This window comes from Jaculus jaculus, chromosome 6 (genome assembly GCF_020740685.1).
Source record: "Jaculus jaculus isolate mJacJac1 chromosome 6, mJacJac1.mat.Y.cur, whole genome shotgun sequence".
Classification (NCBI taxonomy): Eukaryota; Metazoa; Chordata; class Mammalia; order Rodentia; family Dipodidae; genus Jaculus; species Jaculus jaculus.
The window spans coordinates 109730952-109757101 of record NC_059107.1 but is presented as its reverse complement, the minus strand read 5'-3'; the positions used below and the strand labels follow the sequence as shown (position 1 = coordinate 109757101).

Below are 26150 nucleotides of genomic sequence, written 5' to 3'. Positions count from 1 at the left end.
GCCAGTTCAAGGCTCAATTCCCCAGGACCCACGTTAGCCAGATGCACAAGGGGGCGCATGCATCTGGAGTTCGTCTGCAGTGGCTGGAAGCCCTGGCGCGCCCATTCTCTCTCTCTCTCTGCCTCTTTCTCTCTGTCTGTTGCTCTCAAATAAATAAATAAAATAAACAAAAAAATTTAAAAAACAAACAAACAAACAAAAATGAAAGAGAAGGAAGAAAGGAGAAAGAGAGACTGAGACTACACTAAAGATCAAAAGCCTCACCTCCATCGAGCTGTCATTCTAAAAAGCATACATTTTTCCTTCCAACTCCAGTGTTCCTTGGAATATGGGCAATTTTGTAACCAGCTTCCATTACAAAATGACAGTGTAGAGGCTAGAGAGATGATTCAGTGGTTATGGTGCTTTGCTACAAAGCCTAACAACCTACGTTCAATTCCCCAGTGCCCATGTAAAGCCAGATGCACAGTGATGCATGCATCTGGACTTTGTTTGCAGTGGCTGAAGGCCCTGGTGCCTCCATATTCATTCTCTCTCTCTCCCCGCTCCCTCTCTCTGCATGCAAATAAATAAATAAAAATATTTTTTAAAAAGGAAACAACAGTGTACTAGGATTAAAACTACATCATTGGGCATATACATTAAATTCACCAACACTTTCTCCGCTTAGACTTTCTCAATGAAGGAAGCCATATGCTCCTTTCCTTTCAGGCTCTCGCTCCATTCTCACTGCAATCAGTAAGTTTACACACTGGCTGATGTGAACAGCACTGATGTAAACAATTAACTTCTATGCTGCAAGAATCCAGGAGACATTCAATACATACAGTCATCCCCTGTAACCATGTAGTATATGCTCAAAGCACTCCAGTGGATGCCTCAAATAGTGGACAGAACCAGTTCTGTGATACTGCAGCAGTTGGTCTGATAATTCAAATAGCTATGGGACGGCAGTGACAACTGAGGGGACCCAAGACTTGCCAAAGTGAAGAGAAGTGGCACTTGACTGCTCAGTATGGATCTGCTCTTGTGCTCGCTGAAGAAGCTCCTTGATGGGGATGGCTGTGGATACTGGGGAGACTCAAACCTCATCAAAGTGCTGAAAACAAAAGGCTCTTGAGAGTGAAGCTCTACATGTGACATCTCCATCACAGCCTCCAAGGCTCAGGGAACATTGCAGAAGAGGGGGAAAGAACGTAAGAGCCAGAGGGTGGAAAGGAGTGCTCTGGCACACTATTTTCCAGACAGGAAGGACTGCTCCGTTCACGATTTCACAGCCAAGATGGTAAGTTCCTTAAGATATGCACAGTGTTGAGCCCATCAACATGCTGACAGAGATGACGGAGGAGGGCAGAAGTAACAAGAGAGATATCAGAAGGACGACGTGGAAAGAGGACGGGGTCCACAGGAATAAGGGTGGAGGAGAAGGGACCAAAGAGGGTAATGGAATGGGATTACGGTCACATCACAGTATATTCATGTATTAAAATTCTCAACGAGGAAAAAAAAGTAGCTCTATAGTGACTAGTAAGCAGGTAGCTCAGAATATATAGATAGCAGGGACCCTGGAGAAAAGGTGTGGTGCACATGCCCTGCAGGAAAGGCTAAAACAAGTCAAGTTTCATCACTCCACTCAGAACAGTGTACAATTTAAAACTTACAAACCATCAGGCTAGGGATGTACCTCAGTAGTTGAGTGGTTGCTTGGCATGTATAAGGCCCTGGGTTTAACCCCAATATCAGGAGAGAGAGAGAAAAAAGTCTTATAAACAAACTTATTTATGGAATTTTCCATCTAACATTTTTGGGTCTCAGTTGCAGGCAGGTAACTTGAAGCTGTAGAAAGCAAAACTATAGCTAAGTGGGAAACACTATACCTACTGAATAGTGTGAATAAAAAGTGTGTCTTTAGATAAATGCTCTCTCAACATACAAAAACATCAGAAAGTTTTACCTGGCAGAGCGTGTAAGCAGGAAGACCAGTTTTCTGTCTCAGCAAGCCCGCTGCTTTCCCTGTAGGTGCCGTAAGCAAAACTTCTACGGCCTTGTCGACTTTCAGGTGGCTTTGCTCAGTGAAAGTAAGCCATTCTTCTGGGACATTCTGGTCTTGCTCAAAATCTTCACAAGCTTTTTCCACCTCACTGGCTTCCAACTGCTCTACGTGTTTAAAAAGATGGCTGACGATCGTGGTCTTCCCACAGCCACCTTTCCCACTAATGACCGTCACAGCATTGGAACAAATCATTTCCAAAGCAGCCACCTGATCCTGATCGAGCTGGGCATCACTTGTTCCTGCATTCACTTCACCAGCTTCACCTCCACCGTCATTCCAAACACCGCCATCCCCTTCCTGTAGGTCCAGGACATCCACAGCATCTTCTAATCCTGCTTCCTCCCACACGCCATTAATGGTGGACTGCTTGGGCTTTGCGGTGCCAATGGATGACAGCACCTTTTTGACATCCACGTTTATATGCCATGGGGGCTTGTTCATCAGAGCACATATGGAAGAGGCAATGCCTCTTTCCGCCTGGTAAAGGTCAGAAAGAAAGATGCAATCCTTCTCATACGTCACCACACCAATGTCCTTCAGGAACTTCAGAGAATGCCAAGCTTCCAAGGTAGACACGTGGTCTGACAATTCCAAAGTGAAGGGGGCTTCTTCAACGTATGTGTGCCCATGTTCTCTACATATCTGCTTCAGCCTGGAGTAAATCATCAGTGCATTCTTCTCCAGCTCTGTCATCAGTTCTAGAAGAGGCGGGCACTGACTGAATGCCGTCCAACTTGCCTCGCAGCGCAAAAGCTTCAAGTCTCTGTAGGTTATCTTTAGGAAAACAGAGTTCAAGTTGTCTCATAAAATATAAATATTCATTATTATTATATGTACAATAGAAACTGTATTATGTTTTAATCATTTTTAAATCCCATAAAATATGTATTTTCACAAAATTCAGAGCAAAAATTATATGCCTAGCACATCATGAATATTTAAGTGAAGGCCCTATTCATCAAAAGGATGTGCATAATTTTCAAATGACACTATTTATCAATATGATACACATAGTTCTAAAAGTCAAACACTACTACAATGTGTGTGCACGCGCACACGCGTACACACACACACACACACACACACACACACACACACGGAATCCCCTGGCTTACTCTTCCCCAAGCCTTTCTAAAGGCAGTATGTCTAACATATTTTTTATGTCTTCCAGAATAGATCATAATAGAAGTACTATCTATCCCATTAAATGATTTGTTTAAACTCTTGGATATTTATTATTAAATTTCTACCAGAGTCTGGGTACCTGCTACCTGTCATGCCACCATCTCTACAAAGGATGCTCTTACTCTAGAAAAGTGGTAGCAATCATTTTACTTATCAGTTCAGTTAAATCAGTGTTTATCATGCATGTGTAGGTCAGGCTCAGAGCTCAGAGACATGCTGTACTGCCATTACTGCTGTGTGGGGCTTTGCATGTATTGCGACGTACATGACTGCCTCATTTTCTGTGTCTATCAATAATTCTGCCCAAACACCACAGGACGTGCCTCATCAGCTCTATTATGTTCATAGAGACACTCCTCCTGGGCCCTTCATGCCTTTAAGAGGCCAAACTGTGTCCCTTCAAAAGTCAAATACTGAAGCTAGTTCCTAGTTCCCAGTATTGCAGAATGGCACCACATTTTGAGACAGAGCCTTCAGGGAGATGATGAAGATGATCAGGACCTCACTGCAAAGCTACTGAAGTGGGCCTTAAGCCCATAAAGCTAGTGTTCTTAGATGAACCCACAGAAATGAGATTACGTGACAACCCACAGAGCAGATAACCATCTACAAGAAGTGAAAAGGGGCTTGAGTAAAACCAGCAACCCCTTCGACACCTTGATCTCAGTCTTAAGAGCCCTCAGGACATGAGGAAATGACTGTTGATCAGGCACAGGGTCTGAGACACTGGCGATGGGCACCCTACAAAGGAACACACGACTTGGATGGTAGTGCACATCCAGCATCCTTTCCCACGTGGTCCAGGCTGCTGCAGCCACACCTAAACTCCACAAGTATGACTCCTCAGAGCAGAGCCTGGATGAGAGACACAACTTCCAAATACTGACACAGAGATGAGGAGAGACCTGTAACCCACAATGCCACCAAGCACAGCAGAGAGCATTGAACTTAATTGCATGTTCACCTAGAAAACCTTATAGCCGAGCATTACCATTTAAGTGCCACATTTAATTCCAATATCATTGGAGCCTCCACGTGCCACTTTTCTATGCCTGATCACTGATAATAAGAACAGATGTGGCATCACCTGTAAATCAAGTGATACCATGATATAGCGTAACAATATGAAAGTTCTCCATAGTTCATATGCAGAAACAGGAAATTGCATTGCCCAGCAGAATGTACCATGCAAACTCATAAGAAGTGTCATTTCCAATAAGACTGATATTCACGCTGTAAGTGACATCTGTTATAGAAAAGTATGTCATACATTTAAATTATCTGACTAAGCATGATAATCTGCCATACATCTTGTTATTTTGATTTTTGTTTGTAAATTTATTGAATTTATAGCTACATTAGAATTATAGACCTAAAAAGTTTATGTCTACTTATAAAGCTCACTGAAAAATCCAACACTCATTGAAAAAGCCACATATTTTTTTTTTTTTCTGTAGAAAGAGATGCAAAACTGATCAAATTTGAGAAACTCTGCCTTATGGGATGCTGAACATTTGTCTTACTTACTTTACTAAATCCCAACTTCCACGGATGTGTACTTAAAATCTCTTCTATATCTTCCAACACAGTCTTTGAACTTGAGTGAATAAGCTGTCTAAAGTGTCGGGGAAGAAGAACTGGAAGGAATTCCATTATTTTGGGAAACTGCAAACCTGTCATTACATGTATAAATGGAACTACAAAATATCAGAAAAAAAAATTAAAACATTTCAAGTGGGCCCACATTATGACTGATTTTCTCTTTTATTTATTTATTTTCTTTTTCTTTTTTTAAAATTATTTTTGTTATTAACAACTTCCATGATTGTAAACAATATCCCATGGTAATGCCCTCCCTCCCCCCAACTTTCCCCTTTGAAACTCCACTCTCCATCATATCCCCTTCCCCCTCAATCAGGCTCTCTTTTATTTTGATATCATGATCTTTTCCTCCTATTATGATGGTCTTGTGTAGGTAGTGTCAGGCACTGTGAGGTCATGGATATCCAGAGCATTTTGTGTCTGCCTGATCTTCTCTTTTAGCATTAGCACAAGCCATTCAAGAAATCTAAATCACAGTAATTAATAAATTTGCTTTAAGCAGTAAGAAAGTTCATATAACAATTTTTGTATCAAGATGGTTTTGTGGTGGAATCCCAATTTTTGAAATGCTTAACAGTTTCTTACTCTTTTCTTTGTTTTCAACATAATCATAACATTTTTAGCGCAGTTTTATAAGGATAAACTTAAAACTAAGTGTGGTTGTTTGAGCCAGACGACCTCCATGAGCTCATGTGTACTGAATACTTGGTCTCTAACAGGCGGAGGTGGAATGCTGCTGCAGGAGGTATGTTGTTGGGAGAGGAGAGGTGCTATAGCTCAGCACACTCTCCTGCTGCTGTGTGCCACCTACTATGGCAAGACTGTGATGTCCAGCCTCTGTCCTACCATCTTCTCCCTGCCATCAAAAAGCTTCCCCTCGAGTGGATAAGCCAAAATACATCGTTTTCTCCCATCAGATGCTTTTGATCAGGTGTTCTGTCCCAGCACAAAGAAGGTAATTGCAACATTAAGTGTAAAATATAACTCATTTACACCTTAACCTCTGCCCCTGCTTTTCCAGTTGTTAACTAGAGTTCTTTGGTCTGTGAAGTCATCTAATGTAATGCAAAATCTACTGGCTATAAATAAGAAAGGAAACATTTCATATATTTGAATGTTTAGATAGCAAACTTTATTTTTAAATTAATCTAAATTTAAATGTTTCCAAACAGATTACTCACAAGCTTGCTTTCTCTTCAGTCTTCTTAGAAAGACTAACAACAGAGCTTTTGCTTAGTTTCTTCTCTTTTGTAGTTTTTATTAATTTGTTTGTATGGGGGAGTGGGACACAGCAGTGTCTCTTGCCCCATCACACACAAACGCCAGATGCTTGCACCACTCTGTCACCTGGCTTTACATAGGTGACAGGGAGTCAAAACCATGCCAGTAGGCTTTGCAAGGAAACACTTTTTTGTTTTGTTTTGTTTTTGTTTTTCGAGGTAGGGTCTCACGCTAGCCCAGGCTGACCTGGAATTCACTCTATATTCTCAGTGTGGCCTCAAACTCATGGCGATCCTCCAACCTCTGCCTCCCACAGAGTGCTGGGATTAAAGGCATGCACCCCCACGCCCAGCTGCAAGGAAACACTTTTAACCCCTATGCCATCTTCCCATTTTTCATAATGTCTGAAGGTATTTTGTGTGAGCACAGAAGTGAGAGACAGAATAACCATTTCAGTCAGAAAGAAATGGAAAGACTCTTAAAGATCACGTACTATAATCCCCTGTGACAAATAAGAAACTCTGAAGGCAATGTAAACACATTTCATCAAATCCATTTCAAAAAGGAATACAGGTTTTGTGTTCCTTATCTGAAATGCCGGCAGGAAATGTCTGCAATTTTGGATTCAGAATGTGGAATATTTGCACATGTGTTAGTGATAGGATGGGATCCAAATATAAGCATTAACTTTATGTTTCACATACACCTTATATACGTAGCCTAGAGATAATTTTATGCAATATTTTTAATAATTTTGTTCACAAAAATAGCTTTTATGCATTGATCAAAAAAACATTATTTGTGGTTTGTGCTCGGAGAGTTTTAGACCTCACAGCATTACATATTTTCAAATTAAAGGTGTGCAACCTATGCTGGACGGTAGTAAAAGTTCAAACACACCTGTCATTAAGTATCTGGACTATACTAAAACTCACTCATAAAATCATACTTACCTGTGTTTTCTAGAGGAAGACGTTGCTCCCCATCCAGTGACTCCTGTTCTTGTTCATTCTGTGAAGATCGCTTTTGATTTTTCTTTTCATTTTCTCTGGAGAAAGTTCGTAATTTTTCCCTAAGATTTTCAAAGTTTAGGTCATCATAGCTTGACACTTTTTTTACCCATGCTAGAAACTTATCTATGGTCTCAAAGGCAACCCCACAGTCTTTAAGAAAGAGGGAACAGATGTTTTTCTGATTTGGTGGCGACATATCAGACTGTAAAAAGTATGAAGGAAATCCTTGAACCTGATAGCTCTTGGATCCCACAGGCTTTACAACCTTGACCTTCACACGCCACCAAGGGCCTATGACTGGAAAACGTCCATACACGTTACAATTCTCGTGAGTATTTTCATCAGGAATAGAAACTAAACAAAACAAACAAACAAAAACGTAATTTAGGAGATCTGCAAGCCTTTTCCTCCATGTTTTATCAACCCCCCCATTCTCTTTAATCCCCACCCCCAGAGCACCCTACACAGACACGTACTAGGGTTCATCAAACACGTCATTCTGTTACCTAGCCATGTGGCTTCCTCTATTACCCTGCACTCTCTACAACAAGACGCTACCCCACGCGTCTTTGTATTCCAAAGTGAAGCACCGAGCACAGCAAGGATCTACTGTTCCCTTTTATAAACTAGGCCTCTCACTGCTACTCTGACCTCAGCAAGTGCTGGGCTTTATGCGATTCTTGAGAAAATTATCATGGCCCCTCCCTCCAGAGGCTCTTTGCACAGTTATTCCAGCTCCCCAGAATGTGCTCCTCCTACTGGTTACCCCACAGATTACAGATCTCAGCTTAACTGTCACCTCCTTCAAAAAGCCTTTCCTGGGGGCTGGAGAGATGGCTTAGCAGTTAGGGAGCTAGCCTGCAAAGCCAAACCACCTAGGGTCGATTCCCTAGGACTCACATAGACAGGATGCACAAGGGGGTGCACGCATCTGGAGTTCGTTTACAGTGGCTGGAGGCCTTGGCGCGCCCATTCTGTCTGTCTGTCTGTCTCTCTCTCTCACCCTCTCAAATAAATAAATAAAACAAAACAAAACAAAAAAGCCTTGCCTGAATCTCAAGAGTATAACCTCTCAAGACACTTTATTATTCCTTTAAGCTCTATGTGGTAATATACTTTCTTTTCTGACTTAAGAATGTCCATCTAACTCACTAAGGTGAATTCCATTATTTTAACTCTCTGGAGTATCCCAGTACCAAATGCTTGGAACATTACAACCAGTTAATAATACTTCATAGTGAATGGATAAACCACAAACACTTAGAAATTTTTTTTACTAAACCTGAGCTGTCTACCTACATATGGTAGCATACATTTAAGTTTAAATAAAATAAAACTTAAGTGCTGGAGAGATGGCTTAGCAGTTAAGGCGCTTGCCAGTGAAACCCAATGACCCAGATTTGATTCCCCAGTACCCACGTAAGCCAGATGCATCTGGACTTCATTTGCAGTGGCTAGAGGTCCTGGGGCACCCATTCCCATTCTCTCCCTCTCCCTCCCTCTCCTTCTTCTCTCTCTCTCTCTCAAATAAATAAAAGTATTTTAAAAATTCTTAAAGTTAAAATTCAGGACCTCTGTTGCACTAGCTGCATTTCAAATTGTAAATGGTCATGTGTAGTTAGTAGTGCCTATTGTACTGGACAAATATGAAGTATTACTACTGTCACAGAAAGTTCTACTGGGTATTAAAATAGCTTTCTATACCAATCATGACATACACACAGGAGGTATACTTATACCAGAGAAAAGTACACACACAGTTAACACGAATCAGAAGGTTAACATATCAAGAATAGGGCTGGAGAGATGGCTTATTGGTTAAAGCACTTGTCTGCAAAGACAAAGGACCCTGGATCGATTCCCCAGGATCCATGTAAGCCAGATGCACAAGGTGGCACATGCATCTGGAGTTCGTTTGCAGTGGCTGGAGGCCCTGGAGTGCTCATTCTCCCTCTGTCTCTCTCTTTCTGACTCTCTCAAATAAATAAAACTTAAAAAAAAAAAAGAATACATGGAGGTGTGTGTGTGTGTGCGCATATATATGTGTGTGTGTGTGTGTGTGTGTGTGTGTGTGTGTGTGTGTGTGTGCGCGCGCACGCGCACGCCTTTCTCCCAAGTAGCTAAGGAGGAACCGGTTCTTTGATTCCAGGCAGGGTGGAGTAATAACTCAAAGTTCTGGTTCTATATGGGAGTATAGGCTCTTGCAACTACTTCAACTGTAAAGCTACCTCAAATAACTAAGTAACTGTTAACATGGGATGATATATACGAAGAGCCAGCTTAGCACATAGGATGCGGTCAAACTCGGTGCCCTCATTATTCTATGCTAAATAGGGTGACGGAGCAGCTAGGACAACCCAAAGGTGAAATCTGTTCGCAGCCGCAGGGTGTCTGGCTCAGGCAGGTGGGAATGAAAAGCACACTGAACCCCGCCAGGCCAATCCCAGGACAGGGCTCAGGCTCACCACGGAGGCGTCCGGGGAGGCTGCCAGCCTTGACGCCCCCGCTGCAGAGCTCCTCGGCGTCCAAAAACACGGAGTCTTCATCATCCTCCTGCACGTCCTCCTTGCCACAGTCATCCTGCTCCTCCTCCTCCTCGTCCTTGAACGGGAGCAAAGGGCCCAGCAACTCGCGCACGGGCCGATTCGTCCCAGCCATTCTCACTCGTGCTCCACGCAGTGCAAACAACTCCGGAAAACCCCTGCGAGCAGCGTGACCCACCCGCCAATCAGCTCCGCCACGGCGAGGCCCTCCGCTTCCGGAACGCTCCAGGAGGCGGGCCGTGTGCTCGGGGGCGTGGCCGGGGCAGAGCTCCGCCCCCTTGCCCTGCTGGGGGTGTGGCCAGGCGGGGCGGAGCGGGCGGGACTCCACTCCCGCGCCTCCTCCTGCGCCAGCCAGTGCCACCAACCAATGTGCAGAACCGAGGAAAAGCTAGCGAGCTCCCTGCAGCTCACACCCTGGAAAACGGAAACCTAACGGGCTTTTCGGGACCTTGAGCCACAGCAGAAAACACGAAAGAGGGGCTTGGGAGACTCCAATGGCGAGTGCTTGGACTCTGAGAAATTGAGTGTCTGAAATCTCCCGCACTCAGTACAGGAGGATTCCTGGGCTCCTTTCCAGAGCCACAGGACAGGGAGTTGAGGCTGCGAACGAAGTTTTCATGAATGACCCAAGTTTTGCGTTTTGATGTTCTGCCTGCTTTAGAAAGCAATTCATCAGCCTTTCCGTACTTTCCTCTGTGGCACATGCTGTTCTCCCTGACTTCTGTGGCCTGCTGGCAGAAAAGCAAAATGCACGACCTTGCCACCCAGGGAACAGGAGCTCTAGCAGAAGGGAAGGAAAAGAGGAAGCCCGTGGCTTGAAAAATTATCCTGGTGCTGTGGCTCTCTTACTCGTTCGGGATAGGGTTTGAAATTCATGATAGCCTTTAAGGAGCACTATAAAATACTACATTCCTGTATTGTTACTGTTTATTATGCAATTACACCACTAACAGAAATGCTGAGAAAATAATGCTTTAAAAAATGATCTCGGAAGCCGGGCGTGGTGGTGCACGCCTTTAATCCCAGCACTCGGGAGGCAGAGGTAGGAGGATCTCCGAGAGTTCGAGGCCACCCTGAGACTACATAGTGAATTCCAGGTCAGCCTGAGCCAGAGTGAGACCCTACCTCGAAAAAAAAAAAAAATGATCTCGGCTGGAGAGATGGCTTAGCGGTTAAGAGCTTGCCTGTGAAGCCTAAGGACCCTGGTTCGAGGCTCGGTTCCCCAGGTCCCACGTTAGCCAGATGCACAAGGGGGCGCATGCATTTGGAGTTCGTTTGCAGAGGCTGGAAGCCCTGGCGCGCCCATTCCCTCTCTCCCCCTCTATCTGTCTTTCTCTCTGTGTCTCTCGCTCTCAAATAAATAAATAAATAAAAATTTTAAAAATGTTCTGTTTAAAAAAAATGATCTCCACTCTTTGCTAACTTCAGATAACTTGATCCTGAATTTGAATACAGTCTGACCTTCACATTGGGGAGTTCCACATGCATAAATTCAATCAACTACAGGTCAAACAGTTTTTAAAACAAATTTCACCTGACTGATATAGATACATATATTTTTCTTGGCATTCCCTAAACAATAACAACTATTTATACAACATTTACCTTCCATCTTGTACAAATATTCTAAGCACTATTGATTTATATGTGAGGGTATGGATAGGCAATCTGCAAATACTGTGCTGTTTTATATAAGTGACTTGTGCATGCCCAAATGTTGGCTTCTGAGTGGGTCCTGGGGTCAATTTCACATGGATACTGAAGGACTGCTGTATAAACAACAGCCAGGACCAAAGATTGAAGAAAAAGATGTATAATAGAAAACTGGACAATCGATTTTCTCCTCTGGATACAAATTGACAAGTTTTCATTTTATTGCTCTTAGCAGGAAAACTTTGTTGCAGCCAGCAAAACCCATGCAATCTTGAGCTGTCTATAGAGGTTCAATTCCTTTCTTAACACATGTGAATACTGTTTCCACTCCTACTTGAATCTCTCAGACAAGGGAGGAAATTCAATGGATACCTTTTAGCCTGTGTCTTACCTGAACTTTCAGCACCTTTGACACATAATTATTTCTTGTAACACTCTTATACTGGACTTTTGAGACTTCTTGTCTTTTCCTAGTGCCTTTCTGGCCAATTAAAGGCTATTCATATGTAGAATTCCTCTTAAGTATTGATATTCCCTCACATTTTCACTGTATAGTCAACGCCTCTACTATCCACCATCTACATGCATGGCTCTTAAGTCTGACGTCTAGACTTGTGCAGACTGCTGCCTATCAGCTGTCACTACTGGCTCAACATAAACCAAACATTTTTTTTTTCTTTTTTACCATACACTTTACCAGAGGCCAAAAATAACAGAGCTATCCATTCTCAACCGAAACCTCTTTATAAATTGCTTACATCAGCTATTTGTTACAGCAGCTAAAAGCTAACATAACAGGGCACACCATTTTAGTGGTGTGTGTGTATGTGTATTGTTTGCAAAAAAAAAAAAAAAAAGAAAAGAAAAGAAAGAAAGACAGCACAGGAAAGGCAAACCAGAAATTAGCTCAGGGAGAGGGAACTGAGAAGATGGCTCAGCGAGTAAGAGCACTTTCTCTGCAAGCATTTCCAGAACGCACATGGACAACTCATTCTAGCCATGCATACTGGTGCTCCAGTCTAGCTGAAAAGTAGAAAGCACCAGGTTCAGACTGTATCTCAGGGAAATACAGTAGAAGAGGACCCCTGACTTCTTCCTGTAGCCTCTGGACACATGTGCATGGGCATACACATTACACACACACATACACATATGCATACACCACACACACACACACACACACACACACACACACACAGCACATTTTCAACACACACCCAAAAAGATATAAATGTTTTAAATACTCCAAAATAAAAGAAACAAAAGTAAAACTTTTGGTTGTACCCAAACAGATTCAAATGAATCTATCAACTATGTAATATAACCTTGAAGGGAATATATTTATTTTGAATTATTTTGAATACTTGAAATATTTTAAGTTACTCTGGTTGTTCACACCTAGTAGATTAGCCTCTAAAGACAAAAGATCTACCAAATGAACTTTACTCAGTATGGTTAATGTTCCTTGTAATATTGTTATTATAATTTTGAAATTATCTATTGGAAAGAGTAGATACTTTATATGTTATCACTTTTTCAATGTACAGGAGAAGAAATACAATATAAAAGAAGCTACGAAAAACCCCTACAATGTTAAATGGAATCAGGAATATCAATGTGGGCTTATTATTTCTTAAAATACATTTTTTATCTCTATGATGGGACATTGTAACCCCAGACCATACCTACTTCCCTCACCTGAGTTGTTTTGTGCAAGGGGTTGACTTGTGTTATTTGTGTATGTGTGTGATGTGCATGTATGTATAGATGAGGGTTCATATATGTTTGGGCACACATGTCTGTATGGGTGTGCATGCATGTATGTGTACATGCATGTGGTGGCCAGAGGCCAATATTTGGGGTCTTCCTCTATTACTCTCCACATATTCTTTTATAAAATATTTATTTATTTATTTATTTATTTATTTGAAGAGAGAGAGAGAGAGAGAGAGAGAGAGAGAGCGCCAGGGCCTCTAACCACTGCAAATGAACTCCAGATGCATGTGCCACCTTGTGAATCTGGCTTATGTGGGTACTGGAGAATTGAACCTGGGTCCTTAGGTTTCACAGGAAAGTGCCTTAAGCACCTCTCCAACCCTATTTTTTTAATATGTTATTTATTTATTTATTTGAGAGAGAGAACCTACCTATTCTTTGGGATAAGATTTCTCACTAAACCTAGAGCTCACAAATTCTGCTGGTCTAGCTGAAGAGCTTACCTCAGGAGATCCACCTGTTTCCACCTCTCAAGCACTGGAGTTGCAGGCATGCATCACCACACCCGATGTGTGTGGGAGCTGAGCATCCAAATCCAGGACCTCACACTTGTGGGGCAAGTCTTTACCGACAGAGCCATCACACCACACCCATCTTGACTTTGGAATATCATTTCTTTTAAATGGGAGCATCTTGAAAAATAACTGGATTCACATCTGGGACAGGGAAAGAGTGAGGTGAACCAGAGACTTGTTACTGGTTAGAATTATTGGACTTGGAGATTTGTCATTTACTAGAGTTATTGGACTTGAAGCTACAGAGATTGATGTTTGCCCTGGTTGTGTTTTTTTTTCTTTTTGAGTAAAATATTTTATTTCTTAATACCTTATCACTTAAAATTACAAGAATATATCACACCTGTCAGATTGGCTACCATCATGAAAACAAATGATCATAAATGTTGGCGGGGATGTGGAAAAAGAGGAACCCTTCTACACTGCTGGTGGGAATGCAATCTGGTCCAGCCATTGTGGAAATCAGTGTGGAGGTTCCTAAAACAGATAGAGATTGATCTACCATATGACCCAGCTATAGCACTCCTAGGCATATATCCTAAGGACCCATCTCATTTCCTTAGAAGTACGTGCTCAACCATGTTTATTGCTGCTCAATTTATAATAGCTGGGAAATGGAGTCAGCCTAGAGGTCCCTCAACTGATGAGTGGATAATGAAGATGTGTCACATTTATACAATGGAGTTCTACTCAGCAGTAAAGAAAAATGAAGTTATGAAATTTGCAGAAAAATGGATGGATCTGGAAAGGATTATAGTAAGTGAGGTAACCCAGGCCCAGAAAGCCAAGCGCCACATGTTCTCCCTCATATGTGGATCCTAGCTACAGATGACTGGGCTTCTGCATGAGAAGGAAAATATAGTAGCAGAGGCCAGTAAGTTAAAAAGGAGATATAAAGGGAAGAGAAAGGAAGGGAGGAGGGTACTTAATAGGTTGGTATTGTATATATGTAAGTAGAATGATTGAGATGGGGAGGTAATATGATGGAGAATGGAATTTCAAAGAGGAAAGTGCCGGGGGGGGGGGAGGGAGGGTATTACCATAGGATATTTTTAATAATCATGGAAAATGTTAATAAAAATTGTGAAAAGAAAAAAACACAAAAAAAATTTTTAAAGGAAAAAAATTATAAGAATACAGGATATATTTAATGTCAGGAGAGATTAAGTATGACCATCTGTGGTAGTGATAAATTAAGGCCACTTCATTTAAAAACAGTCAAGTTCCACTTAAATCCTAGTGAAGTTGTATCTTTGTAGAGAATTATACCCCCATTTGGTTCACACAATTCCATTTTCACCAGCTGGGTGCTGTGCAGGATCGAGTCCTACTTTCTTCATTGACACAGCAATATCAAACAAATAGTATTAGCACTCACACATGGTTTTGGTCTTCTCCCATGTCTCTCCCCACACATACACTCCGTGGCTCCTGACCAATACTGCACAGGAATCTGGGAACTCATTCATTGCCCAAGCCATCCGTTCTTTGAGGTCTTTCTCCTCAAGGGTGTTCTCAATAATAGGTACCACTAACATGTCATCATATCTATAACACCCTCCAGAGGTACATTTCCTTATTCCTTTGATCATCTCTTGGTGTGTAATTTTAAACTCCCGTCCTGGAAAGAGAAGGGTGGCCATGACAGCAGCTTTCAAGTGTGTGTGAATCACTGCGCCTGCCCCTCTCATTGTGTAGGTATTCATGAACAGCGCGTGCACTGGCTCTTTTGCAGCTTCTTAGATGCTGGAGGCCCACTTAAGTCCTTCTCATTGATGTCACAAACAAGTCTTCTGGCTGAATCCGTTCCTTTTGTACTCCTGAAGGGGCAATGCAGATCTCATTGCCATTCTTCAAGCTTATTCCTCCTCCAGTCCCAGTAACGCAGCCCAAGTGGTAAAACTGTTTGCAAAGTTCTGGAATCAGGAATCTGGGATGGTCCTTGTCCTGCGCACCGCCTCTCCGCGAGCCACAGTCACCCTCCAAAGCGTAGCAGCCAGACATGGCCAAGACTAGGGAGACGTGTGGCTCCGGCCACCCCCAAGCGCTCTGTCTGCGTAAACGGGCCCCTGGTTGTTTTAAATCTTGTATTGGCTGAACATTTCTGTGCTATGCCCAATGCCATCTTTTGCAGTGTGAATGTTTATTCTGTGCCATTATGGGTTGGGGGGAGATTTTTTTGGTATTATGGCTCAGTTTGGATTATGGAGATGTTCGAACATCATGAGGATTGATAAAAACTATGGGTACTTTTTAAAAGACTGAATACATTGCATTTTACACCATACATTGATAACCATATCAGTTTATGGCAGCCAGGGGCAGAATGTGGTGATTTGATTCAAATGTCCCCCCACACACACACACACAAACTTAGGTGTTCTGAATGCTAGGCTCCCAGCTGATGGAGATTTGGGAATCAACACCTCCAGGATGCAGTGTATTGTTGGGGTGGGATTTGGAGTGTTATAGCCAGTTTCCCCTTGCCAGTGTTTGGCACTCTCCTCTGTTGCTGTTGTCCATCTTTTGTTGGCCAGGGAGTGATGTCCACCCTCTGCTCATGTCATCATTTTCTATGCCATCTGGAGCTTCCCCCTCGAGCCTGTAAGGCAAAATAAACCTCTTTTTCTGCTCTTGGTTGGGTGAGTTCTATGAGCAATGTGAACCTTACTGCAACAGGGTCATAACATGAGAAAGAAGCCACGAGAGGATTGAAACACAAGCTTAACCAATCTCTTCTGAACACATGGCCATTAATCATCTGTAGACCATGCTCTGATATCAATGTCTCCTAAAAACCATTCCCAGGAAATGCTTATTAAACAAACCAGTTCATCTGAACCAGGAAGAAAAGTCTTTAGGTGTTCAATACATAATGCTTGTTAAATAGGAGGTTTTCTTTCCTGATAGATGATGTGTTTTCTGCTTATGTCTTCAATACATTTGTTGTAGTGTGTCAGATCAGGTAACATAGATGAGGTATCTTTAATAAAGCGTAAACATTTTATTGTGTGAGTGTGAAGGAAATAAAGGTTTCGTGACTTGTTTAATTAATGTGATGAGGTTAAAAAATGCAATTAAGATGTATTCACAATAATAGTAGTTTCATGGGAATGCTGAAAGCACTCCAAATTAAATTATCCTGATGGATGTTCACACATAAAAATGTTTGTCCTGATGAATAGTTTCAACTATTTTGTTTATGAAACTGGTTTCCAAGGGTTGGGGGGGGGGAACAGCAGAGTAAGGTAAGAAGTGAGTCAATGATTTAATTACCATAGAGATGGACAATAGTTTACAGTGCATAAATAATCATAAGCACATGTTAAATTTCATTCAGTCAACAGATATGCATATATCATGGAGTTCTACTGCCCACTAATATCTGGTATCCCTCTCGTTCTAGGCACTCAGGCGAGTGTACTTCATCTATTTGAATGTCCTTATGGACATCTTACTGTGGCCAATGGAAGACCAGCGTGTCACTTCTGGGTGGAAGCATTCAATTATGAGTGCTCCATTCTCCTCTCCTGGTCATCCTTTGCTGGGTGATTATGACACTCTAAGGTACAACAGTGTGTCATCATATAATAGGCAATGTCCAGAGTTAGTTGGTCTACAGATAATGTTGAATATGTGAGGATAAGTCTTAGTCATATTAATCCACTAAGATTGTAGAATTGTGTCTGGTATCATCAGAACCTAGCCTGTCCTTCCTGACACATAGTGGGTCTTGCAGTAGATGCTTGTGTTCCATACAGTGAGAAATATAAGGAAGCAGTAAAAGATTTTGCCAAAAAAAGTTTCTACAACTTAGTTAAAATATGGGAGGATGGGGAGATTGCTCAGTGGTGAAAGGCACTTGCTTGCAAAATCTGAAGGGCAAGTTTCAATTCCCTGGTACTTTAGTGCCCATGTAAAGCCAGATGCACAATGTGGTGCATGCATCTAGAGTTCCTCTGTCACTCCAATTTTCTTTGTCTCTTTACCTATCTATCTCAAATAAATGAATACAGTCTTTTTCTCAGTCTTTCAAGGTAGGGTGTTGCTCTAGCCCAGGCTGATCTGGAATTCACTATGTAGACTCAGGGTGGCCTCAAACTCATGGCAATCTTCCTACCTCTGCCTCCCAAGGGCTGGAATTAAAGGTGTGTGCTATCATTCCCAGCTTGCAACTTAAAAAGAAGAGAAAATATGTATGATGGGAGTTAATAGACCAAGAGATTAGAAAACTGCACTTGTGGCCAGAGCAGAGAAGCTGAGAATGCTGAACTACTGTTACTATACCAAAATTGACACAAGGAGACATTCACACATTATACAAAGGCGGGCATCTATTTCCATAGCTCACTCACTGGGATCCAGACTCTTGCAGTTAAGTGGTGATGTACCAGAAGATACAAAAGGAATCAAGATCAAAATCTTTCTGGAGTATCCAGTGTTCTCTTTCTATGTCCCCAATTAATTGTTTTTATATTTAAATATATAAGATTTTATTTTTATTATTTATTTATTTATTATTTATTTTTGTTTTTCAAGTTAGGATCTCACTCTAGCTCTGGCTGACCTGGAATTCACTATGTAGTCTCAGGTTGGCCTTGAACTCATGGCAATCCTCCTACCTCTGCCTCCTGAGTGCTAGGATTAAAGGCGTGCACCACCACGCCTGTATTTATCAAATTTTATTTATTGTAAGAGAGAGAGATAGAAAGAGGCAGGGGGGAGGGGAGGATGGGTGTGCCCAGGGCCTCTATCCACTGCAAACAAACTCCAGATGTATGCTCTCCCTTGTGCATCTGTATTACATGGGTCCTGGTGAATCAAATCTGGGTCCTTTGGCCTTGCCAGCAAGTGCCTAACTGCTAAGGCATCTTGCCACCTCAGGTTTTATTTTATAGAATGAAACATTTACAGGATTACTTAAGACATGATAAAACTTAAAAGTAATTTCAACTTTGAGTAGCCTGATTTAGGCAACACATCAAGACCCCGTGGGACATTAATGCCCTCCTCCTCTTGACCATGTAGATGCTTCAGAGGAAATGTTGATCTACTTAGTTGATATTAATGTTAACCCTCCGTCTTAAAATGTTACAACAGGGCTGGAGAGATGGCTTAGTGGTTAAGCGCTTGCCTGTGAAGCCTGAGGACCCCGGTTCGAGGCTCGATTCCCCAGGACCCACGTTAGCCAGATGCACAAGGGGGTGCACGCGTCTGGAGTTCGTTTGCAGTGGCTGGATGCCCTGGCTCGCCCATTCTCAATCTCTCTCTATCTGTCTCTTTCTCTCTCTGTCACTCTCATATAAATAAATAAAAATGAACAAAAAAAATTAAAAAAAAAAGATGTTTAAAAAAAAAATGTTACAACAAAGCAGCTGCCTCCTTCACCTCAATTACAAGTCCATTTAGTGTGCTTTGTCACACAAGAATTTACTGAGCCTAAAATATTTGTTGGGATAAGTCCATGCCCTTGTATTAATACCCTGTTTTAATATAAGATTATAAGTTATAGGAAATGTATTGATTAAAATCACTGCCTCCTTAAACAATTTTTCTAGAAGCAGCTTTTTTCTTAGAAAGACCATGCTGTTATTGAGATAAGCACTAAAACAAGCAAACAAATAAAAACACATTGACTCAGCTACCAGAAAGAGATGGTCCTGAAAGGCAGTCTCTAAGTAGCCATGTTAGATTTTGCTAGGCACTTATTGAAAATTGTTTATCTCATCTTCTGTAACTCAGTGAAAAAGCAGCAGAACATGGAAAGTATAAGTAGGATGAAGCAGATTATTAAAATTCATTTATTCAATGAATAAATATCCCAGCATAGTTATGCTCTTAGTACTGGAGATGGGGAATAAACAAAACAAAGGGTCTCCGCACATTCCAATAGGAGGAGATGGATAAAAAGCAAATAGAAGTACCAAGATGACGAGTCCTAAGAACAAAGGCAGAGGAGAGGACAGAGAGTGACTGGAGGGATTTCAGATGGGATAGTTGATAAAGACAGAGGCAGAGATACAAAAAATTCACATTGATGAGGTATTGTGGTATACTGGATATGGAATGAATTATTTATTAAAAAGAATGCAAAACAGAGAATATGTGAAATGTGTTATACTCTGCAATCCATAATTGGCAATAAAGGAAGAAGACTGACCTTGTTGAGCATAAATATATTCCGCATCACAGAGTATGGGGAGGCAATGAACTTTATTGTCTGAAACTGACAAGGCCATCACACTCATGAACTTACAGCAGCTGTGGTTATCTGCACATATTATGATGGGGCCAGCAAACATTCTATTGTGGACAGGGAAGGGGCTTCTGAGGCCACTCCTTTCCCTGATGAGTACATGACAATTAATGGTTGCTGGGGAGGCAATCATTTCCTTCCATGTCAAAGCCACCAGTAAGTGGTGGGATAAAGAAGGGGTGCAGTGGGACTGGAAAGTGTAAGAGAGCATAGTGTGAGGTGCATGTGAATAAATGCAATATACATGTATGAAAACAGAAAAACACAAGTAATTAAAAATAGACTAATAAAAGAAATATGTTTCAGCAATCCACAGGATCATTTTGTTGCAGAAGCCACATTCAGATGAACAGGGATGTTTTCCTGGGTTTGTCTTTTAAGGGCTGGAAAATTCCCTCCATTTGTAAGATTCCATTGGTCATGTCCTCTCTGGCCAGGGAGGAGAAAGAAGCTTCTGTCTTGGAACACACAAAAGGAAGAATACATGAATAACTAGTTTGAAATGATGAGAAGCCAAAGGGAAGAAATGAGAATGAGAGCAAGAGGAGAAAACAGAAAATTTTATTTCTCTTTCAAACAAGAAGCTATAATGCTCACATAATACATTTTTCCCAATGGTAGATCTTATTAAGGAACATAACAAAATCACAAAATTCCATTCTTGACAAAAGATGCAGAGAAATTGCTTTCATATTCAGAAATAGAGTTCTATATATTTTTATCTTTTCCTTCCTTATAAGCAATAATAAAAATAATATCTGGTATCACATGCCCCAACCATGAAGCATTTAGGGGCACTGTCCTCCAGACATGAACTGACCAATAATGACTTCATAGTAGTTATCATTAGCCCAAGACCAGCACAAACCATCAACATTTTGACCTAAAAGATAGAGGTGGACAGAAAGAATGAGAAATCCAAACAGAAGAAGGACCACTTGGAAAGAGGAGGGGCTGAGTGAAGTAAGGATGGGGCGGGGCTCAAAAGAGGATAATGGCATGGGAATACAATCAAATTATAGTATGTTCATAACTTCTCAAGAAAAATAATTTTTAAAAGCACATGCATCTCATTTAATCCTTCAGACACTATCATCACCATTTGGATATTAGAAAAATACCTGTGAGATTCCAACTCTAAAGCCTATGCTTTTCATGACTTTTCCTACCATATTCATGTTCTCTGGCTTCCCATGTCCTAATCCAATGTTTTCTACATCTTTTGTGGAGCCTTGCTCTCCTGCAGAAGAGCCCAGAAACCTCCATTCCAAATTCTTGTTGCTCAACACTTTGAAGAACTTTCCTTGTCTTCCAAGACTTCCTCTGGTATGTGGGGACAGCTGAACTGGGCAACATCATGTGGGTGGACCCCACATAGGAATCTCGTGGGGACCTAAGCTCCCTTTTGGGGTCCTCTGTGACCCTCTCCTTCATGGATTGGGTTGGCCAGATGCTGATGCTGGAGAAGGTCTAATCTGCAAATGGTGATAATAGTGTCTGAAGGATTAAATGAGATGTATGTCATAGTAGCTGGTATATTATCGATGCTCAAAATCACAATTGTAACTGCCAACATCATCATGGCACCACATGTGTGCATGACCATCAACATGGAGTGAAGTGAGGAAGACCATTGTGGAGACATTTGCAATATTCTCTGCAGAAGATTATCAGAGTCTGCAAAGACATTGCAACGGGTAGCATAAGGGCAGACTGTAGGCCATGGGCGTGTGTGTTTGTGTGTGTGTGTTGTGTGGGGTGGGGAGGAAAGCAAAGTATGTCTGTTTTCCATTCAATATTATTGTTTTTTTTTAATAAATGTAATTACTGGCCACACTTAAAAACATGAGATTTAGGCTGAATAGATTGTTCAGCAGCTAAAGGAACTCACTTGTAAAACCTGACAGCCCAGGTTGTATTCCCCACTACCCATGTAAACCAGATGCACACAGTGGTATGTGCTTGAAGTTCATTTGCAGAGGCAGGAGGCCATGGCATGCCCATTCTCTCTCCTCCTCCTCCTTACAAATAACTCATAATAAAAATATTTTAAGTAAGGAAATTTTATATTATAACATAGGCTATTGTTACATTTAGATTTTTTTTTTAGAATCCCTCAAAATACTGAGCTGTCACTTTCTCATGGCAAGAGTTTACTTAAACTAAATACTTTCAGCTTCATTTAAATGAGACCTGCTGACTCAAGTTGGCTTTCTTCCCCACTGACCCCTCTTATTCATGTGTCTTCTTACTTGATTATTACCAGTAGCATTTAGATCTCTGTTTCATGGTCCTAACAAAAATAGGGTGTGTAGAGAAGTGAGAGGGTCAAGAAAGATTAGGGAAAAGGATTTTGGATGGACTCTAGACCAATTAAATGAAAGAGATAGGGATAAGAAAATTGCATAACTATTTCACTACCCCAAACATGGAATGTACATAGAAAAATCAGTTTAAGAGAAAGATAACAACTCAGTTTCAATCTGATATGTCAGTGGGACTTCCAGAAAAAGATACCTAGATAACAATGGAGTCTTTGGATCCTACCATCTGAGTCCAAATTATTTTGGGGAGTTAGATGATTTTTGTGCCAACTAAAACAATAGTAGTTAATGAGATTGTACAGGAAGAGTGAAAATAAGAGTGGATGCTAAGAAACATCCCTTTTTAAAGGATAGAGGAAGATATGAGTGAATACGGAGTCAGAGTGGGGCATCTAGAACAAAAGCACACAGAAGCTCATTGCCAGTCCTTCAACACCTAATCTTAGGCATGTGTTGGATTCACAGCCTGGTTCAACCACAAGCTTGGTGAGGGTTATGCAAGTCTCTAAATTCTGGTCTTCAAGTATGGACTCCATATATGAAGGAGCTGGGCCAGAACACCGATCAGTCCCTAAGCACTATTTAGACATCTTAGAATTCTACCCACTTCCCAGCTTTTATCACAACCTTCGTGTGTGTGTGTGTGTGTGCGTGTGTGTGTGTACCTATAGCATCTTCATACAGAATGTTCACTCAGGCTAGCCATTGCCACTTCTACCTTCATATATATGGAAAACAGCAGCTGTTCTCTGAGAGGAAAGAGTATAAAGCAAGCCCAGTTTCAAAGACCAGCTGCGACACACTCGTGAAATTCCTCGCTCTGAAGTTACTTCCAAGGACAACTCCTTAGGAGCATGGGAACAATGATTTATGATGGAACTACATGTCTAGAAATATGGATTACTGTACTTCTTGGACCAGAGATTCCACACTCTAGTTGCCAATGTTTCATTTTATTAACTACATTATAAGTTTCTTAGTGGTAAACTCATCTACACAGGAAACCTTCAGTAACTGTGCAAGTGAATGAATGTGTACATCTAATCATTCACTGTGCTTATCAGTTGGAATAATGACAGGTGTTTCCACTTAATTAGACAAAGGTACAGTTAAGGAATGATTTTGAGGGGGGGTAAGGTCTCGAAAATGGAAATCAGCCCTAGGAAAGAGGAAATATTACAGAAAAAAATGTGGAAAATGAAGGTTCTGGAATAAAGGAAATAGATGCTATGCAAGTTGAAAGACCCCCAGATCAAAGGAGAGTTAGTGCAAGTCACCACTGTCTGGGTATGGATTGACAACTACATCTCTGCCTGGTCACATGATCACATCTTCTTCTACCTGTTACCACTGTTTATGCTATATGCATGGAAACTATGTCTCATACAGGAGGACACAGAGGACAGATATGTCACCCTGGTCACTCCCAATTCCACTGCAGTCTTTCCTTAAAAAGTTTTGGATGGCTGGAGAGATAACTTCATGGTTAAAGGTTCTTGCTTGCACAACATAATTGCCTGGATAAGATTCTCCAGCACATAGCACCACCTTCATGAAGTGGTGCATGATTCTGGAGTTCATTTGCAGTGTCCAGAGGTCCTGGTGGGCCCATACACACTCTCTCTCCCTCTGTCTCTCAAATAAATAAGTTAAAACATTAAGAAAACAGTTTCTGATAATGCTTACTTTGCGTTAGCCAATCCCCTCTGTACTAAGCATTCACATTTGATTTTTGTAAGTTCACCATATGTTGCAGTCAGGTTCACATTGGTGGTAGAAATCACCCAACCAAAAGCAGCATGTGGGGAAAAAAGAGGTTTATTTTGGCTTACAGGCTCAAAGGGAAAGCTCCATAATGGCAGGGAAAACAATGGCATGAGCAGAGGGTGGACATCACCCCCTGGCCAACATCAGGAGGACAACAGGAACAGGAGGGTGTACCAAATACTGTTAAGGGGACACTGGCTGTAATAACCATAAGTTTGTCCCCAACAATAACACTGCCTCCAGGAGGCATTAATTCCCAAATCTCCATCATCTGGGAACCTAGCATTCAGAACACCTAAGTTTATGGAGGACACCCGAATCAAACCACGACATTTTGCCCTGGCCCTTGTAAACTAATAACCATACATGATGTAAAAACACAGTACATTCATCCACCTTTAAAAGTCGCATAGTTTTTATCAATTCCAATGATGTTCATACATCCCCATAATCCAAGGTCTTTTAACTGAGCCATAATACCAGAAAATAACCTCAAAAAAACCCATAATGGCACAGAATAAACATTCACATTGCAAAAGATGGCATTGGGAATAGGAAAGAAACATTCAATAAATATAAGATTTAGACAAACATCAAACTATGGAGCCTCAAGTCCAACAACTTTAGCCAGTGACAAATCTCCAAGTCCAATAATTCTAACCAGCAACAAATCTCTGGAGTTCCAATTCCATTCTCCCACCGCCCCCCCCCCCCAGCTTTCTTTTGTAGCCATCTCGTGGTCCCCACATCTCCACTGGGTCTCCACTATGATCTACAGTTCATCTTCATGGCCCCATGGGGTCTCCAAACAGTCATTCAACAAACCTGCTTCACACTGCCCATGGCCATTTCCAAAACACAAGACTGTGTTGCAAACTAAATGACCCTCTCTTTCTTGCATTTCTTAAACTCTGCAATACCAGGCAGGGTGCAAATTTGTTAATCAGTGGGAAATAAAGCAGACTTTGAAGAACAGGACACTCCTGGAGCAATCAGGCCCCTTCAAAAGACTCTACATTCTTCCTGTTGCCCCAGTGCAGGTCAGTTGGCCCGATCTCAATGGATGTAATCTCTCAAGCAAATTTCAGGTGAATTGGCAGCAGTTTGGACTCAAAGATTTCCTTGTGTATAGTTGTGTGTGCCATATCCCTCTGCTCACACCAGTCCATTTCCACACAGTGCAACCCTGTATAAGTTCTCAGGACACAGCCATAATAGCAAGCCTCTAAAACTGCTTCTATCCCAATCCAAGCAAAGCTCTATTTCATCCTTATAAGCCAAACTTCACAGTCCATAGTTTTTACTGTATTCAAACCTTTCAACTCTGACCAGAATAGTCCATCCTGCTGTACTTAGAGTGCTGCAAGGCATCTCTAGGCCAAGGTTTCAAAGCCTTCCACATTCCTCTTGAAAATTAGCTCCAAAAGGCCAAAGCCACACAGTCAGTTGTCTAGCAGAAACCCCACTCCTGGTACCACTTTATTGTTGCAGTCAGGTTCACACTGCTGGTAGAAATCACCCAACCAAGAGCAGCTTGTGGAAAAAAAGAGGTTCATTTTGGCTTACAGACTCAAGGGGAAAGTGCCATGATGGCAGGGAAAACAATGGCATGAGCAGAGAGGGTGGACATCATCCCCTGGCCAACATCAGGTAGACAACAGGAATGAGAGGGTGTGCTAAACACTGGCAAGGGGACACTGGCTATAATAACCATAAGCCTTCCCCCAACAATAATACTGCCTCCAGGAGGGATTAATTTCCAAATCTCCATCAATTGGGAACCTACCATTCAGAACACCGAAGTTTATAGGGGACACCTGAATCAAACCAACACACCATATACTCTTCTCTCTCAAATCCCTTTCAACATATTCTTATCAAGGATTGATGCCACTACTTGAGGTCAGGTTCCTTCCTGAGCAATGGCACTTGTTAGAGTTGCAGTAGCAGATGTTTTGAAGTTGAAATTGATAAAATTCTTGGGCTGGGGGAAAAAGAACAAGTTAGCAAAATGCTTGCTGAGTTCAATCCCTAGTACCCATGCATTGTAGACAGCTCTACGTTGCTGGTATGAATATCTGAACCAGACACAGCTTATGGGAGGAAGGGTTTGTTTCAGCTTACAGATCTGAGGAGAAGTTCCATCAATAGCAGACAAAGCTGGCTCCCATTCACAGATGCAAGCAGAGAGACAAACCACCAGCAGCCAGCACCACAAGCAAGAGAGCACAAACCAACAGCA

At 41.7% G+C, this 26150-nt stretch overlaps 1 protein-coding gene and 1 pseudogene across 6 annotated transcripts in view; both read right to left on the bottom strand.

Annotated features, from left to right (window-relative positions):
- The window catches only part of Helb (DNA helicase B), a 35577-nt gene extending 25773 nt beyond the window's left edge, over positions 1-9804 (bottom strand). For 2 of the 6 annotated variants that reach the window (XM_004650514.2, XM_045151486.1), the window contains exons 1-4: positions 9540-9804; positions 7015-7428; positions 4766-4935; positions 1955-2827 (exon numbers count right to left, since the gene is read on the bottom strand). In XM_004650514.2, the coding sequence (XP_004650571.2) occupies positions 1955-2827; positions 4766-4935; positions 7015-7428; positions 9540-9732 (1650 nt within the window). In that variant the 5' untranslated portion in view covers positions 9733-9804. Of the gene's footprint in view, positions 1-1954; positions 2828-4765; positions 4936-7014; positions 7429-9539 lie in introns of those variants that run through there. The other 4 variants (XM_045151485.1, XM_045151487.1, XM_045151490.1 and 1 more) reach the window with 4 other exon arrangements.
- A 5037-nt stretch (positions 9805-14841) lies between these two features.
- On the bottom strand, positions 14842-15565 carry LOC101601949 (annotated as a pseudogene).
- Between the last annotated feature and the right edge of the window lie 10585 nt (positions 15566-26150).